Source organism: Salmo trutta, chromosome 15 (genome assembly GCF_901001165.1).
Source record: "Salmo trutta chromosome 15, fSalTru1.1, whole genome shotgun sequence".
NCBI classification, from domain to species: domain Eukaryota; kingdom Metazoa; phylum Chordata; class Actinopteri; order Salmoniformes; family Salmonidae; genus Salmo; species Salmo trutta.
The window spans coordinates 15,401,661-15,420,328 of NC_042971.1; the positions used below are offsets into that span (position 1 = coordinate 15,401,661).

General features: G+C 41.1%; 1 protein-coding gene across 1 annotated transcript in view; it reads left to right on the forward strand.

The window, feature by feature from the left end:
* stk32a (serine/threonine kinase 32A) overlaps positions 1-18,668 on the forward strand; it is a 67,657-nt gene that overhangs the window by 15,897 nt on the left and 33,092 nt on the right. The window contains exon 5 of the mRNA XM_029690504.1: positions 13,857-14,030. Coding sequence (XP_029546364.1) covers positions 13,857-14,030 — 174 coding nt within the window. The remainder of the gene's footprint in view (positions 1-13,856; positions 14,031-18,668) is intronic.

Below are 18,668 nucleotides of genomic sequence, written 5' to 3' on the forward strand. Positions count from 1 at the left end.
CTAGCTGCTTATAGGAAACGTGCTGACCTGAGACCGGGCGCTAAGCTAGCTGCTAAATGGAAACTCGCTGACCTGAGACTGGGCACTAAACTAGTTTCTTCTGGATTGACTGGTGGAGGGACTGAGGGACTGACAAGAGTGGCTAAAGAAGATGCATAACTGCTATGCTGGCTCTAATCACTGCTTATCTAACTTTCTTCCCATATTCTCCAATTTCCTCCCTATGATTCCCAGGCTGAGGTAATTGCTTCAGATTATATTTTTGTCTCGACCCCCTCAATTTGCTGTATAGTCAGATTGTAAACAATTATGTGAAATAGTTTACAGTACTGTATCACAGGGAAATCTTCTGCATGCTTGCTCAAGTTGTTTCCTTTTTCTGGCCTTTATTTTATTGGATTTATTGTCCAACACAGCAGCGTTCGTCAGATGGCTCCATTCTTCTCCTACGGGCCGCTGGACGTTTCTCGTTTATGATTATTATCCTCCAAATAATAATTAAACGATTCCTTTTGATTCAGTCATAGACAGAGTGAGTCTCTGCCTGCTGCCCGGAATAACACACACACACAGAGAGAGAGAGAGAGAGAGAGAGAGAGAGAGAGAGAGAGAGAGAGAGAGAGAGAGAGAGAGAGAGAGAGAGAGAGAGAGAGAGAGAGAGAGAGAGAAGGCAGCCGACCCAGAGCCCGACTCAGCTGCACATCACTCACTCTGCCAAGACAAGCATGTATTTTTACTATTGATGATGAAGAAGTAGCCTAATCAGAGACAGACAGGGCCTTTATGGAAACTGGCTGGTCTGGGCGTCATCCTGAGCTGTTGCTGTCAGTGAAACTGGATGGAGCGGAGACACTGATGGAAGGGATTTTATTGAAGGTGAATTTTCTGTCTCACTCCACATTCTGTGGCGAGCATCACAAGTCAGGAATTGCTTTATTGAATCGACAATGAAGAAGAACAAGGACTTGAAGTTAATGAAGTGCATGGGCAAGAATGTTCATTGGCATCAGTGAAGTAGCGAAGTGTCTCATGTCTTTCGTTCAACATGCTTATTTTGTAATGGTCTCAAAGCGTCAAATACAGTTCTCCACTATTTGTCCTTTATTTAACCAGGAAGGTTACCTGCATAGAGTAAACACGCCTATTAGTCTTATTGCCATACATGACCTGGAATTTCTCTCTAGTCAACAATCTGCTATACCTTGTGTATCAAACGACCCAGGGAGTGATCCACGACCCAGAATCCCCTTAATGCACACTGGGGCCTCTCTACATAATGTCACTGTTCACGCAGTCTCTTGGTTTATTCAAACATCACGTTATGTTACAGGACACTAGTATGCCCTTCTTCTGGCAGGTTGTCAGGTCAGTTAGTGGAAGGTCACAGTGCTGGGATGGTCTCGCCGAGGGGGAGGCAGCTCAGTGGACTGCAGGTGAAGCGCGTTAAGGCAGAAGTCAGTGGCGTGACCTTGATGCCTCATATGGTAGCTTGTGCCTCCTCAGCGGGGGCTGCTGGGATGGGGCGTAATTTCTCCCCACGGTCGACAGCAGCTGAAGGAGCATTAGCCTCTGGCTGAAGGGAGCTGTCAGTCAACTGGGGGGCCGGAATCAATGTAACACCGTCACATTGGGGGGACTCATCCAGGTCTTTTCTGCAGAGGCAGGCTTAAGTCAGCTACTTCTGAGATGGCTTCAGTTCTCTCTCTCTCTAAGTGTGTGTGTGTGTGTGTGTGTGTGTGTGTCAGTGATTGCTTTTTGTAGACTACCTGATTGTGAAAGTTGTTCCAGTATTTCTATCAGCATTGTGTTGACTTTGTCAATTAAATTGAGCTGAACTATAAGCTATTCATTAGACGTCTTGTTATTGATTCAAGGTGTGTTTGTTCCTTCGAAATATGCAAACTCCAACGTTAACCAGAGAGTAATGGCCTTGGAACTTTAATTGAATTGGAGGCAATTACAGATACAACATGGGAATCAATTAAACATACATTATAGTAAATGTGCTGTAAATGTGCTAGAACATACATTATGTTGTGCATTATAGGCCACTTTGTGAAACTAATATCTGGACTTACAGTGCCTTCAGAAAATATTCATACCCCTTGACTTATTCCACGTTTTGTTGTTATAGCCTGCATTCAAAATGTATTCAATTGTTTGTTTTTTCTCACCCATCTACGTACAATACCCCGTAATGACAAAGTGAAAAAATGTTTCTAGATTTTATAGAACATTTAATACAGAAATGTATATTTTACATAAGTATTCACACCCCCAGGTCAATTCTTTGTGCAAGCACCTTTGGCAGCAATTACAGCTGTTAGTCTTTCTGGGTAAGTTTCTAAGAGCTTTTCTCACCAGGATTGTGCAAAATATTCCCATTACTCTTTTCAAAATTCTTTAAGCTCTGTCAAATTGGTTGTTGATCGTTGCGAGACAACCATTTTCAGGTCTTGCCATAGATTTTCAAGTAGATTTAAGTTCAATCTGTAACTCGGCCACTCAGAAACATCCACTTTCTTCTTGGTAAGCAACTCCTGCTGAAAGGTGAAGTCATCTCCCAGTGTCTGGTGGAAAGCAGACTGAACCAGGTTTTCATCTAGGAATTTGCCTGTGCTTAGCCCCATTCTGTTTCTTTTTTATCCTGAAAAACTCCCAGTCCTTAACGATTACAAGCATACCCATAACATGATGCAGCCACCACTATGCTTGAAAATATGGAGAGTGGTACTCACTAATGTGTTGTATTGGATTTGCCTCAAACATAACGGCCGTATTAAGGACAAAAAGTAAATTGATTTGCCTCAACTTTTGTTGTATTACTTTAGTGCCTTGTTGCAAACAGGATGCCTTCTTTTCATTCTATCAATTAGGTTAGTATTGTGGAGTAACTACAATGTTGTTGATTCATCCTCAGTTTTCTCCTATCACAGCCATTAATTCAACTCTGTAACTGTTTTAAGGTCCCCATTGGCATCATTGTGAAATCCCTGAAATTCATCATGCTCAAAGGGATATTCATTGTCTCCTTTTTTTTACCCTTTTACTGTACCAGTAGGGGACCTTCTTTGTGAAGCGTTGGAAAACCTCCCTGGTTTTTGTGGTTGAATCTGTTTGAAATTCATTGCTCAACTGAGGGACCTTACAGATAATTATATGTCTGTGGTACAGAGATGAGGTAGTTATTAAAAAATAATGTTAAACAATATTATTGCACAGAGGGAGTCCATGCAACTTATAATGTGACTTGTTAAGCACATTTATTATCCTGGACGTATTTAGGCTTGCAATAACAATTTGTTCAAAACAATTATGAAAAACATAATTCCACTTACACATTATGGGGTATTGTGTTCAGGCCAGTGACAAACAATCTCAATTTAATTGATTTAAAATTCAGGCTGTAACACAATAAAATATGGAAAAAGTCAAGGGGTGTGAATATTTTTCAGGGAAAAACATCAATTGGAAACCTTTGGTCCAAAGTCCATTACTTTTCTCTGCACGGGATTCCACCTCTCAAATAGCTTAATGTGAGATATGCTGGTTCTAAATTGGCCTGAAGGGTGTTTTGAAACTGCATGTGAGGTAGAACAAACTGACTTGGGTGGGAGAGTCCATGCCAAGAAAACTAATCAGAATCCCAGGCTTGTTGAAAATAATGAACAGGTGGCAGTGTATGCCACTCTCACAACCTGCTGGGGATGCTAAATGACTCTTTCTCTCTCTCTTGCTCTCTACATAAGTTTGCACTAAGTTTGCATCGTATGTGGCTCATTAGGACACTATAGTCTTAGTTCTACAGTAAGCTGTGGTGATTGCTTATTGCAATTTATCGAGGCCAAGATGGCAGATGACCATTGCAGCTAAGTATTCATACATATTTAAAGACACCTGAGTTCTGTAGCATGCATGGTGTGAGAGTAGGGACAGAATTGCTGAAGGCAGATGTGGTAGATTGAGATGCAGCCCATCTTTAGCTTTAACTGACAGTATTTGATGGGGATTTTTTCATTATGTTTTTAAGGTATCTGTGACCAACAGATGCATGCAGTACCTGTATTCCGAGTCATGTGCAATCCATAGATTAGGGCCTAATGAATTTATTTCAATTGACACATTTCCTTATATGAACTGTAACTCATGTTTCATTTATATTTTTGTTCAGTGTAGGAATAAAGTGACTAGGCAACATGATAGATAATAAACAGTAGCAGCAGCATACAGTATGTGATGAGTTAAAAAAAGGATCAATTCAGATAGTCCGGGTAGCTTTTTGGTTAACTATTTAACCAACTTTTTAGCAGTCTTATGGCTTCGAGGTTTAGTAAATAGTTTTACTATGACTTCGGCAGTATTTGGACTGTACGAACCAAGTCTTGGAACATTTTAAAGGCCCACTTGTTTTGGCATCGGAGATACATTTTTGCCATTGTCAAGCTTCTGCATTCTCAAAATGTTGTCATTGGGCATAGAGTTTTTCTGTTGTTGCAGCTTTAAAGCAGGGGCGGAAATCCCGGGGGGGACGGGGGAGACATGACCCCCCCCATCCTGGGAAAAATATGATTTGTCCCCCCCAATATATCACTGTAAACATAACTATGTAATTTAAATAATATTAATAATACGCAATGAAAGCAATTGTGCTGATTATAGACACTTAATAGCGCGTTTTTAAGTTTCAAAAGATTGCGACCCCCCCACCCTTTGCCTCACAATGGTTTGATCCACTGCCAGTTCCTTAGTTGGCAAGGTAACAGAGGGGTCGTATCTACTGTCTGAAAGGCACTCATAACAGAGGGGTCGTATCTACTGTCTGAAAGGCACTCAATGCACGTAACTGACGGGAGGTTAATCCAGTCAATCGCGCCAATGCAATGGTTTGTTTTATGTTGGCAGGGTTCACACACACACTAGCTGAATAATGCAGAGCTAGCGTGCAAATATTAGCTACTAAGCTAGCTAGTACCTATTCCATTTATGTGGCGTCGTCAAAGATGGAATCTTTGCTATCGTCAATTTATTCCAAGATCAGCATGCAGATGATGTAAGTTAGTGCTTCAAAGTCCCTGTGATAAGGTTAGCGATAAACTGAAGTCCAAACTGAACAGAACTACACTCTCTTCTACCATTGTCTTAAATATATTTAATGGTCTCGTTGCAAAAGCTAAATTGTCGCAAGGGAACTTTTATTTATTTATTTTATTTCACCTTTATTTAACCTGGGTAGCAAAGATTATAGCAATCACCACTGAAACGGAATTGGTGCTCGCAAGCTTTGCAAATTCAGCTATTGTTGCAAGCCAGCCAATATGAAACAAACTATTAAAATTACAAAAGGTTGCAGCATATGTTGTGTAAATGGTGAACTCATACAGCTGTCAACTCTTGTCACTGCAATCCGTTTCACATTTGCTAGCTATCTTTTAGATCGAAGCCCAAATAGAATGATAGAAGATAAGATGATAGAAGCCCATCTCCTACTGTAAATAACCTACACACTGTGTGTGTGTGTGTAGCCAGCCAGCCAGCCAGGTAGAAAAATGGCAGAAAAATAAAAAAGACAGACATCAGAGTATTTTTCAGTACACCAAAACGCAAAGTAAGAACCCTAGTAGCCTAATATCTCAAAGACTAGTTGATAAAATGTTCATAAGAAAGAAATGAAATTCTAATGGAAATGTTTCACAATGATGTCATTAGGCAGAGCAGGCAACAGATGGCACACAGACAGCAGAGTTGGGGACAGATATGCAGGGACAGACTGGCAGAGACAGGGAGTCTCAGGTAAGTTTGTTGAGTCTTTGTTTGGCAACATTATGAAAGGTTCCAAAAATGTTTTACTTGTAAAATAGGAACATAATTGGAAAATGCCATGGATACCCCCACTCTCAACTTAAACTGGTGACTGAACTAAGATTTGTTAAAGGCAATGGTATTGCTGTTGTGATTAGTTGTGTAGTTTTGGGTACCGGTAGTTAGGAGTACGGCAAACACCTTATTTCTTTGGTTCCTCAATATACATTTACCATATTACAATGTAGGCTATGTGTTACAGCACTACTTTTGGTGTCCCCCTCAGTAATTGCTCTTGAGAAAATTTCATGTAATTGTCCCCTCCAAAGTTGATATCAGATTTTCGCCCCTGCTTTAAAGCTATTATCCTTCAATTTGACAATTTTGTGCCAAGAGGCCGAGAGAAAGTTTAAAGCTTAAATTGCAGTGCATTTCTGTAAAAAAATAATCATTTTTGGGGGAATGCAATTGTATTGAATTGAACAATGTGTAATTGGTAGCAGTACAGTGGATACCAATATCCCTGTGAACCTCCCAGGCTCATGTTGCCCAGGGTTAAGAACATAAAGGATAGATTATTACATTTGGTGTTTCTCAAAATGCATACTACCATGCTCCGAGCACACATATTGGAGCACAGGAGGCTCAGCGTCTGAGTCCAAATCCAAGTATGCGAAACGGAGCACGGAGGGCACTTCTCGAATGCGTACTCCGTTTGTAAATATTACGAAGCATGCATCGATGCAAGCTTCAATGGAAAGTATGCAAAGAAATATGACGCAACCAATTAAGAGCAATGCAAAAGTTCTTGAAATCAATGGCTGCCATTATTTGAGCTGAAGCGAGAGAAAATACACTCCAACTTCGGAATGAAATGTTGCCTATACATCTCATATGTTGCCTGATTAAAATATTTTATCTTGATACGTTAATAAATACATGCTGTGTTAGTTTTGGCATGTTTACCTGCCTACGTACACTAGATTGCAAGCCCATAATATGTCAATAGGACTAAATGACTAGTTATTACTGTTAGCTAGCCAGATAGCCACGAAGAATTGACATCTATCGTGCAAAAAATGTGTTCTAGTTCACTTTGCCTGTTAAACTGTCTGGTTAGCTACATTATTACGATTAACATATAGATGATAGTTATGAAGTTAAACAGTTGCTTTGTGTATATCTTGTTTCATCTATTGTTGCAATTGTCCTGGCTGGAAGAAGGTTCAGTGAATGGGTAAATCCATAGGTCAATAGGGCTAACTAGCTAGCTAGCTACCCACGAAGAATTGGTAGTTACCCATGAAAATTGTACATCTACTGTACCTTGCATAACATTCGTATAAGGCCATTTTTTGCCTGTTTAACTAGCTAGATTATTACGATTCACATATCTAGCTGATAATTATGAAATAAAACATTTGCTTTGTGTATATTTTGTTTCGTCTATTGTTGCCATTGTCCTGGCTGGAAGAAGGTTCAGTGAATGGGAGGTGAAGCGTGAGGTTGTCACATGCGTCGAAAGGGACAGACCAAGGCGCAGCGTGTTGAGTGCTCATCTTCTTTATTTAACGTATAAAGGGAACACTTAAACAAAAATTAACAAAATGACACACGACAGTTCCGTAAGGTAACATTGACTATACGAAAAAACAACCACCCACAACCCAAAGGAAAAAACAGGCTGCCTAAGTATGGCTTCCAATCAGAGACAACAAAAGACACCTGCCTCTGATTGGAAACCGTACTCGGCCACACATAGAAAATGAAAACTAGAACAAATCCCCATGAAACAAACCAACCCCAAAACACACAAAAACAACAATCCCTGACCATACTACAATGACAAATGACCCCTTTTACTGGTCAGGACGTGACAGAGGTAATATATGTAGGGGGAGTGCTTCTCAAATGTAATGTCTTATGCATTCTCAATGCTCTCAGCCTCACAAGAACGTACTCAAAAGAACATTGTCAGTGAATACACTCGGAATGTGAGAGTGTGGATATTGAGTATGCATATTGAGAAACACCCATTATATTGTATTACACACTCTAAACTTATTTCCCCCACCGCCGCATAAGATTCTATAATGGTTAGGTTTCACCAACTTCCCACTTTAGTAGAGTGCTGTGGGAGCAAGAATAATAAACCATCAGTGAAACATAAGAATCAGATTTTCTACTAGATTAAGCTTTCTCCAGTAGGCTACGGACTCTTGGTGCGCTATCGATTCCCTGTAGGAACTGCTATCCCTCCTACTCCAGGCCACTACAGCTAAACCAACACGTTTCTTCATGAATATTCCGACTGGCGCTAGGAGGGGAAGATGGCTGGATCATGCCACTACATTACAGGAAAATAAAAAACACAACTTTTTTCCCCCCTAACTGCCCACAATGTAAAGGAAAATAAACTGCTATTTCTCCTGCAGGAAACAAGGCAATTCATGTCCCCCTCCTTGGGTAAGTGCTAGTGACAGCTCCCAGATGCTCTCACCTCGGCAGACTCCGCTGAGCCAGGAGTATTTTCCCAACATCAGAAGGAGCTCTGTAGAGAGATAGAGAGCACTGCCCTGCAGAGCACAGCACTACTGAGATGCTTAGATTATTTTAGATCTGACTGGCAAGCCCTTCTAAACACGTCTAACTCACCAGACAAGGTTTTAGTCCTCAGAATGTGTGGCAATCACTTCTTTGGTTCCATTATAAACTAGGTTTCCATCCAATTGGTGACAGATTTTTCATGCGAATATTCTAGAATCTGCATAAAGAAAATATGCATGTGTTCCCACCAGTGGTGTTTCCACCAAATGGGTTTGTTGCGTTAAAAATCATTGTGTGACGACATAGTGCACACAAAATGTACTTTTTCGCATAAGTTTTCATGTACTAAATACAAATGTAAAGTTCAATGTGTTTCCAACGCATTTTCAACTCTACCGATAGTTTTGTCACAAAATCTGTTGCGTTAAATAGAAAATGTGCCTACTCTGGTCTTGGCATGTTCGCTCTAGCTAAGTAGCCAACAGCTCGCAGATACAGTGCGTGTAGGCTGTGCGGGTAGGATAGTCTACATGATGAGATTATTATGGATGAGCAGAATATTTTTATGTCCAATGGCAGTCAAGCATCAATGATCATGTCACCAGAAAAAGACCCTCGATATTTATTGGAAAGGAGCGTCAAGATCACTGTGCACTTTCACCACCTTCCGAAGTTCATCATAATTTATTTGATCTGTAGCCTAATAAACTGCATGCTTTCCCGAGTCATAGTGGGAGGACCACACACCATATAATCGCATTACTCCAAGTTTACTTCAATATGATGGTTATTATATCAATATTTGTCCATAGAGGCTTTTCCAGTTTCCACCGCCATTTCTCGCATAATTAATTAGTTACAGACGCACAAGTATCATATCCATAAGACACGCTAACCTCTCATCATTATTAAGTTTATTCAGTATTATTCGTAGTCATGGTAGCGTCCACATTCATGTAGAAGTGTTTAGAAACATATTATATTCTTATTTACAATAAAAATTACTCAAATGACACAATACATTATTTACCATTAATTTCTATTTTGCACAAATAATCTGGAACACAAACAGCAAATGGATCCAACAAACTTGTAAAGTCACAAGCTTGATGTAGTAATTGCATGCTATGACATTAGGATCATTACACAGGTGCACCTTGTGCTGGGGACAATAAAAGGCCTCTCTAAAATGTGCAGTTTTGCCACAGAGCTGTTGCCAAATAATTTAATGTTAATTTCTCTACCATAAGCCACCCCCAACACAATTTTTGATAATTTGGCAGTACTTCCAAATGGCTTCACAACCACAGACCACGTGTAACCAACCAAAGTGTGGGTTCGTCTGAGACCAAACTGAGGAGTGTTTCTGTCTGTAATAAAGCCCTTTTGTGGCAAAAACTCATTCTGATTGGCTGGGCCTGGCTCCTCAGTGGGGGGGGGGCTATTTCCCAAGTGGGTGTGCCTATGCCCTCCCAGGCCCACCCATGTCTGCGCCCCTGCCCAGTCATGTGAAATCCATAGATTAGGGCTGATTGAATTTATTTCAATTGACTGATTTCCTTATATGAATTATAACTCCGTAAAATCATTGAAATTGTTGCATGTTGCATTTATATTTTAGTTTAGATGAAAATTTTTTTTTTTTTTTTTTTTTTAAATGCATTCAATTTTGAGTTTGCATCCCAATATTACACTTTATATATATTAAAGAAGACTGAAATAAAACATAACAGTTTGACATAGAAACACCGGAATTTTGTCGTAAAAAAATGTATTATCTTTATTAATGATGAAATGATGACATATTAATAACATTCCACCCATGAGTCTAAAGAGGGCACTTTTGGTCATTGACTGCTGGAAAGGGCTACTACACTTATAACTTCATTTGTAAACAGTTCCATTTCTGACAGTCTGCACTTTAACTTCATAGTCATTGTACAATTTCAAATCTGAAGTGCTGGAGTACAGAGCCAAAACAACAACAACGATTCATTTGAAACATTAAAACAAAGACATCCATGTGATTATTCTGCCACATGGCTTTGTTTCTTTTTCATCGAAGCAGGACAGGGGCATTCTCAGACTTTTGTCCAACACTTTAAACTAGTCCACTCTTGCCTACAGTCACCCATGAGAAGACTGTCAGTAAGAGTATACAGTACAGTATGTGATGTTAATCTGATAGCTACATGTGTTTGATCTCAGGTGCTTTGACTTCCCTCAGTGGCTTTGTCAAACTATCCCCCAGCTCCCCAACATGTCAGACTGTCTCTTCAGAGGTACTTTAACATCTCACAACTGATTTCTTGACGTTTTCAAGGGGAAATCTACAGGTCAAGCAATAACAAAGCGGACACCCCACAACTGTTTCGGTAAACAGCTGAGTAATGGGGCAAGACAAATGTAACCACACTCAAATTTATAGACAGAGCTATGGTGCAAGGACTGACTATCCATGATATCAAAATTATAGTTTAAATCATGTTTTGAAGCTATACAGGGTTTGTTTACAATTACATTGTTTACAAACAAAGGAGTAAAACAAGCTTATATGCTGGGTTCTCATGGAGTGTGACAGTTGAACTAAGCTCATGAGGCATAAGTTATATTCTTCAAGAATCAATGGCTGTATATCATGCATTTTAGCAATCGCAGATTGCCGCTTTAAAGACTGCAGAGCTGCAGAGGCTCCCAGGAGTGAGTTCCTCTCCTCCCTAACTTTGGCTTTTCAATCTCCTTCAGCCCTTCTCGTGACGGAACACTGGGAAACTTTGGTGACATCATGACACCATCGTCTGTGGGCCTAAGTTATCATCCTCTGTCTGTCTGTGTGATTTATGGGGCGCAGGATGCTCCTGGCCATTCAGGAGCATCATACACTGGTTAGTGGGCAGCGCCATCTCTTCTCCACTTGTTTATAAAAAAAACTGTATGTTTATCAGAAAAGGCGGCCATTAATCTGCTCTGTTGTGCAGATGTCCCTCATACTATTTGCCGAATTTACAACCTTGCGTTCCCCACGAGACACTGAGGCTTCGCAGGTTCATCACAGAGCCTTTTTAAAATCTATGCATCTTAGAGGACAAATACCCTATAGCAGTGAACCTTTTAGGAGAAATACTCTATAGCAGTGAACCTTTTAGGAGAAATACTCTATAGCAGTGAACCTTTTAGGAGAAATACCCTATAGCAGTGAACCTTTTAGGAGAAATACCCTATAGCAGTGAACCTTTTAGGAGAAATACCCTATAGCAGTGAACCTTAAGGCATTGTCCCCTGAGGGAATGATGTTAGACAGCCACTCTGCAGCTCTGTGACATCTATTCAGTAGGTAGCGTTCACTCTCGGTGTTATGCTTTCACAGTGTTGCACTTACAGTGAGATCTAACCAAACACCAGTTAAGCTCTATTCTGCAATGACTATATAACGGACCGGACCAACAGACCAAGCCATTCTACCTGAGCTTCTGAGAGGACAAAGTGGTGAGTTTTCTCTGAAGGAAGCAAGCCCCCCTCCATCCTACACTTAGGGTTGGCAAGCCCCCCTCCATCCTCCACTCTCTGGCCCTGAAGTCATTGACATGATGTCCTCCTACTGCAGCAAGCCCCCCTCCATCCTCCACTCTCTGGCCCTGAAGTCATTGACATGATGTCCTCCTACTGCAGCAAGCCCCCCTCCATCCTACACTCTCTGGCCCTGAAGTCATTGACATGATGTCCTCCTACTGCAGCAAGCCCCCCTCCATCCTACACTCTCTGGCCCTGAAGTCATTGACATGATGTCCTCCTACTGTAGCAAGCCCCCCTCCATCCTACACTCTCTGGCCCTGAAGTCATTGACATGATGTCCTCCTACTGCAGCAAGCCCCCCTCCATCCTACACTCTCTGGCCCTGAAGTCATTGACATGTTGTCCTCCTACTGTAGCAAGCCCCCCTCCATCCTACACTCTCTGGCCCTGAAGTCATTGACATGATGTCCTCCTACTGCAGCAAGCCCCCCTCCATCCTACACTCTCTGGCCCTGAAGTCATTGACATGATGTCCTCCTACTGCAGCAAGCCCCCCTCCATCCTACACTCTCTGGCCCTGAAGTCATTGACATGATGTCCTCCTACTGCAGCAAGCCCCCCTCCATCCTACACTCTCTGGCCCTGAAGTCATTGACATGATGTCCTCCTACTGCAGCAAGCCCCCCTCCATCCTACACTCTCTGGCCCTGAAGTCATTGACATGATGTCCTCCTACTGTAGCAAGCCCCCCTCCATCCTACACTCTCTGGCCCTGAAGTCATTGACATGATGTCCTCCTACTGTAGCAAGCCCCCCTCCATCCTACACTCTCTGGCCCTGAAGTCACACAAATTATTTTACAGTGCCATAGACTCATTATCCAGCCATTCAAAAGGAGAAAGTACAGATCACAGTGGGAATTCCATCATGTAAAATCAATGGGGAGTAGTGGAACAGGCAAGGTCTGATGTGGCAGGCCTGCTGTGGCATTCCGCTGTTTGATTGCTAGATGGATGGAGCCCTTGGTAGATAGATGAATGGATGGTTGGATGGATGTGCTCAGTCATACCACACCTGACATAAAGCTTTTTCTTTCAATGGAACAGTTCTATCAGTGTATTGAAGGGGTGTTTCCATTACTAGCCGCTAATGAATAGCCTTTTCTGGGAATTAATTTGGGCCTAGAATAACTAGCGACATCTCTGGCTTGGCTTAGTCATTGTGTGAGCTCGCCAGCACCGTACGTGTCATAAGGGGCTATTCTGCTGGCTTTTGCATCATGTAGTCATGAAGATTACAGCTCTGTCTTTTAGCCTTGATAATGTAACCCTCCACTTTCATCACATGCCTCACACTAAACTTGTTCACATGTTCGATATTGGCAAACCAAGGTAATTGCTTTGAATAGATGTTGGTGTGTTGGTTTCTTCTATTTTGTGTTATTTAAAAAAAAAGAAGGTTTACCTTTATTTAACTAGGCAAGTCAGTTAAGAACAAATTCTTATTTTCAATGAAAGCTTAGGAACAGTGGGTTAACTGCCTTGTTCAGGGTCAGAATGACAGATTTTTACCTTGTCAGCTCAGGGATTCGATCTTTCAACCTTTCAGTTACAAGTCCAACACTCTAACCACTAGGCTACCTGCCGCCCCGAGGCAAGTTGCATAAGACTCACATTACAGCAATTTGGTTTCTGACGCCCAATACAATATAATAATATAAAACCTTGTAAGCTGTTAGGATTTGTAAGAAATGTAAGAAATATGGGACTTCATAGGCTGATATTCTTCTTCTTCTTCCTTCTTTTCTCTTCCTCTTCTTCACCCTCCTCCTCCTCCATCTCCACAACCCCGTCCTCCAAATCTTCCTCCTCCACCTCTTCTTTCACCTCTTCATCCTCCTCCTCCTCCTCCACATCTTCCTCTTCCGTCTCCTCTTCCTCCACCTCTTCTTTCACACCCTCCTCCTCCTCCCTCCTCCTCCTCCACCTCTCCTGTAGGTACTCGTTCCAGGATGAGGAGGACATGTTCATGGTAGTGGATCTGTTGCTGGGAGGAGACCTGCGCTACCACCTCCAGCAGAACGTTCACTTCTCAGAGAGCACTGTCAAGCTGTACGTCTGTGAGATCGCCCTGGCGCTGGGCTACCTCCGCAGCAAACGCATCATCCACAGGTGAGTGGGAGAGACACCTTCATCATCATCATCATCCGCATCCACATCGTCATCGTCATCCACAGAGAAGTTCTTTTTTACAACCAAATCTCTATGTAAATGGCATGTTATAGAATGGTCCAGACACTTTTTATGAGATTTCACGTTTTAAAGAAACAGCCCAAACAGCAGATCACTTCCTCATCCTCATTGTGTAGTATTAGGGCCCCGAAAAAACATGAACAAAGGCTCCAAAAACACCCATATACAATCTTTTAGAAACGGCAAGCTCTCAGTATAGTGATGCAGGTCTTCAGATGTTGTACACATGATATTGTGTTCTTCCGAACTTTATCCACATTGTTACATTCCCTTTTGCTCAACACGAGACGTTTCCCCTATCCAGTTGTTAGATTCTCTGTGTAGCCCACTGCTACAGGTAACTGCTGTCATAGCGCATGTGGGACCAAATTATATAAAAAAGGGTAAATGAGAGCTAATGAAACAGGATTTTATTGAGCTGATCAACACCCTGAAAGGCTCTGGCCCCGTGCCGTCGCTGGGCCGCGGCTGCGAAAAGTTCAGCAGGCTCATAGCACTTCATATCTGGTTTAAAGACAGCTGCCAATCATAACTTTTATTGACTATTCCGACACTTTTTGTAAACAAAGATGCTCTAAAGAGATGATGGACTCGACCCAAGCCATCTAGGATCCTGAACCCTCTCGTCACATTTCAAGGCTGCGTTAAGATATTTACTCAGAGACAGTCCAAGCACCGCTCAGGTAATACCTCCCATCCTTTCTAAGCATTATTGTCGTACTGTTGTCTATACTGCCAAGGCTCAGTTGTAATATTGTACTCATTCAATTAAACTCCACTCTTAGATCTGCTATTGTTAGCTCAAAAGAGAAGCCCACTGTGGTCTGCTCACCCAGTGTTATTAGTTTAAATGTTCAATGTAATACCCACTCAGTTTTCAAATCACATAGAGGGCTTGGGTTGATGCACGATAGCAACCAAAGCCCATGTAAGTCAGTTAATAACGTTCCATCATCGGTTACTCTGAGAGTTCCTCATATTGACATTGGCTGCAGAGTCTTTCCTCTATTACTAATAGACTAGACCAAATGGGGGAGTTCTATGCAATCTTATAGCCATATCAACTATATCAATATCAACCATCAGAAAGGGCCTGCAACTGCCTATTGAACTTAGCTTGTTTGAGTTGGAGACTCCATGTGATTTTAGAAATCATAAAGGACTTGGATTGATGCATCTGAACATTAGGAGCTTACTTCCTAAACTGGATTACATCAAGATCTGGGCTATGCAGACAAATCTGGACATTCTGGACTCTGATATTAATATTGAGGGTTATAATGTGTTCAGAACTGAATCATTTCGCTGTCTCTTTACCGAAATCCATTAACCTTATCAAAAACTTTGAACTATCTTTAAACCTTTGTTTGGAGAAAAATGTATCCATAACTGTCATAGGGGTCTACCGTCCTCCCTCTGCTAACCTTTGTGTACTCGAGGAGTTAACTAGTTTGTTGTTTTCTTATACTAAATCAGAAATTATTATCCTGGGTGACCTAAATTATGATTGGGAAATGCAGGCTTCAGACAATCTAAAAGACATGTGTAATGATCTAAACTTAACCCAGCTGGTGACTAAGCCTACACGGCCCAACTCTAAAGAGTCTTAAAAGTCAACTCTGACTGATCTTCTTTCAACGAATACACAAGAGAAAAATACTGGTGTCTTCACCCAAGATATTAGTTAACATTGCCCAGTTCTTTGTGTTAGAGATGTAAGAATACAAAAATCTAAGTCTTGTGTCATCACAAGGAGGAACTTTAAAAACTTCAGTGAACAGGCTTTTTCACATGATCTTTATTTTAGTGACCTTGATTGTATTTCACCTGTCCCTGAACCTGATGTAGCTTCCAGCCTTTTTACAGATGTCTTCAATACTATTGTGGATAATCATGCTCCCTTCAAAAAAACAAGGGTTAAAGGTAGATCAAATGCCTGGTACACTCCAGAATTATCAGAAGTCATTCATAAAAGAGATCATGCTTGGGTCAAGGCCAGGAACACAGGTTTAGACCTGGACTGGTAAGCTTTTAAGCAACTGATGAATCATTGTGTAAGACAAATCAGAAAACCTGGCTAAATTCTGGAAAAATGTAAAATCCCTGAAGCGTTCTACTTCCCTCTTTCTGCTACAACAAATGAATTCAGAAACTGGCCTCGTTCCGGGACAAAATGGCATCATTGATGTACTTAATCACCATTTTATTTCAGCGGGCTACCTCTTTGAAATAACTTATAAGCCTATTCACAATGATATTGGCTGGATGCTGATAGGGGAAACATGCCTAATGATCAAATAAATGATAGTCAAAGATTTTCTTTTAGGCTATTAACATAAAAATAAGTGCTGGAATCATTGCTAGCAATAGACAACAAGAAATCCACAGCGGCCGACCAAGTGTACAGCACCCATCATTGTTGGCTCAATAACCCACATTTTTTATTTAACATTGTTATCAGGGAATATTCCAAAAGTATTGAAATTAGCTCTTGTGTTGCCACTCCATAAGGGCGGGGATAGTAGTGATCTTAAAGGAAATGTTAACCCATTTTTTATGTGATATTGTTTTTGTGCATCTCTGATTGATGTTCTATCGATTCCATGGGTCATTTCATGTTTTCATGTGTTTCTGAGTTATTGGCATTCAAGCAGGCAGAAATCCGTCCGGTATAACGTAGCACTGTGATAAAGTGATAACTCGGGAGAATGTCTTCTCTCGAATGAGCCATTGATCATATTTTTGCGATACTCCTACCTTGAGAAGTGTGTTATTTAACGGAGGGTCTGGCACATTTTTCCTATGTCTGCCTCTTTAGTCCAGGGTACATTGCATGGTGCCATTGCCAGAGATATTATAGAAAGGAGATAGCTATAAAATCACCTAAACAAACTACACTAACTAGCTACTTCACATGCTGATACTGTCTTTGGTATTATTGTGTATAGCTACATTTGCTTGCTACCTAGCTATCTAGCTAGCCAGCTGGCCCATAGAGAGAACATTGCATTGTGGATTTTGTAGTCGACTTGACCTACAACAGATTTCCACAACGATTTTCCATGTTGCTACCAGCCTTATAATAACGCAAAAATGAAACATTTGTTCACAAAAATATTGTTCTCACATCTTAATGTTATTTAACACTGCAACATAAAGGAATGAGTGAGTTTGGCTGGATTTTTCCTTTAATAATTATCAACCCATTTCCTTCGTAAATGTACAACGTTGATATTTTTTATCTGAGAAATGGATTTTGAATGTAAACCAATCAGGGTTTGGACCTGGGCATAGCACTATCACAGCAACGACTTTAGTTGTTAATGATCTTGTCAATTCCTTAGACACTAAAATGAAATGTGCTGCTTTGTTTGAGAACCTGTCAAAAGCTTATGATACTGTTGATCATGCTATTTTATTGAATAAGTTGTCCTCGATAGGCCTGAGATCTGATGCCTGTTCATGGTTTCATGATTATCTTAGTGACAGAACTCAGGCCATCGTGATTGATGAGTTTAAGTCCGAATTTCTTGAAGTACAGTGCCTCCAGACAGTATTCAGACCTCTTGACTTTTTCCACATTTTGTTACATTACAGCCTTATTCTAAAATTGATTAAATAGTTTTTCCCCCCTCATCAATCTACACACACAACCCCATAATGACAAAGCAAAAAAACTGCTAATGTATAAAAAAAAAAATGCAAATATCACATTTGGATAAGTATTCGGATCCATTACTCAGTACTTTGTTGAAGCATCTTTGGCAGCGATTACAGGATTGAGTCTTCTTGGATATGACGCTACAAGCTTGGCACAGCTGTATTTGGGGAGTTTCTCCTATTCTTCTCTGCAGATCCTCTCAAGCTCTGTCAGGTTGGATGGGGAGCATTGCTGCACAGCTATTTTCAGGTCTCTCCAGAGATGTTTGATCGGGTTCAAGTCTAGGCTCTGGCTGGGCCACTCAAGGACATTCAGAGACTTGTCCTGAATCCACTCCTGCATTGTCTTGGCTGTGTGCTTAGGGTCGTTGTCCTGTTGGAAGGTGAGCCCTAGCCCCAGTAAGGTCCTGAGCACTCTGGAGCAGGTTTTCATTAAGGATCTCTCTGTACTTTGCTCCGTTCATCTTTGCCTCGATCTTGACTAGTCTCTTACAATGAGGATGAGGAAGTGATTTGCTGTTTGGGGTATATTTCTCAAAAACATGTAAAATCACTTCTTTAACATGTCATTTACAACATAAAATGAGATTTGGTTGTAAAACATAAAACTTCTCCTTAAGAGAGACCGATCAGAGCTGACCGGTACTCACAGCAGCTGCAGCTCCTAGGGGACATATTGTCCTCCAATGTCCTTTCAGACTAGCCAGCAGGGTTGGGCTTAATTCCTAATTTTCGAATTGACTCCCATTCAACTCATGAGTTGAAATTTGAATTGATTTGACCACATTGCACAGGATGTAGAAATTAAATTTGAGTTTGAGTGACAGGAGGTAGAATTTAATTTGGTGCAATTCAACGAAATTCCACAACTAGGCCTTTTCTCAATTGGATTTGCTC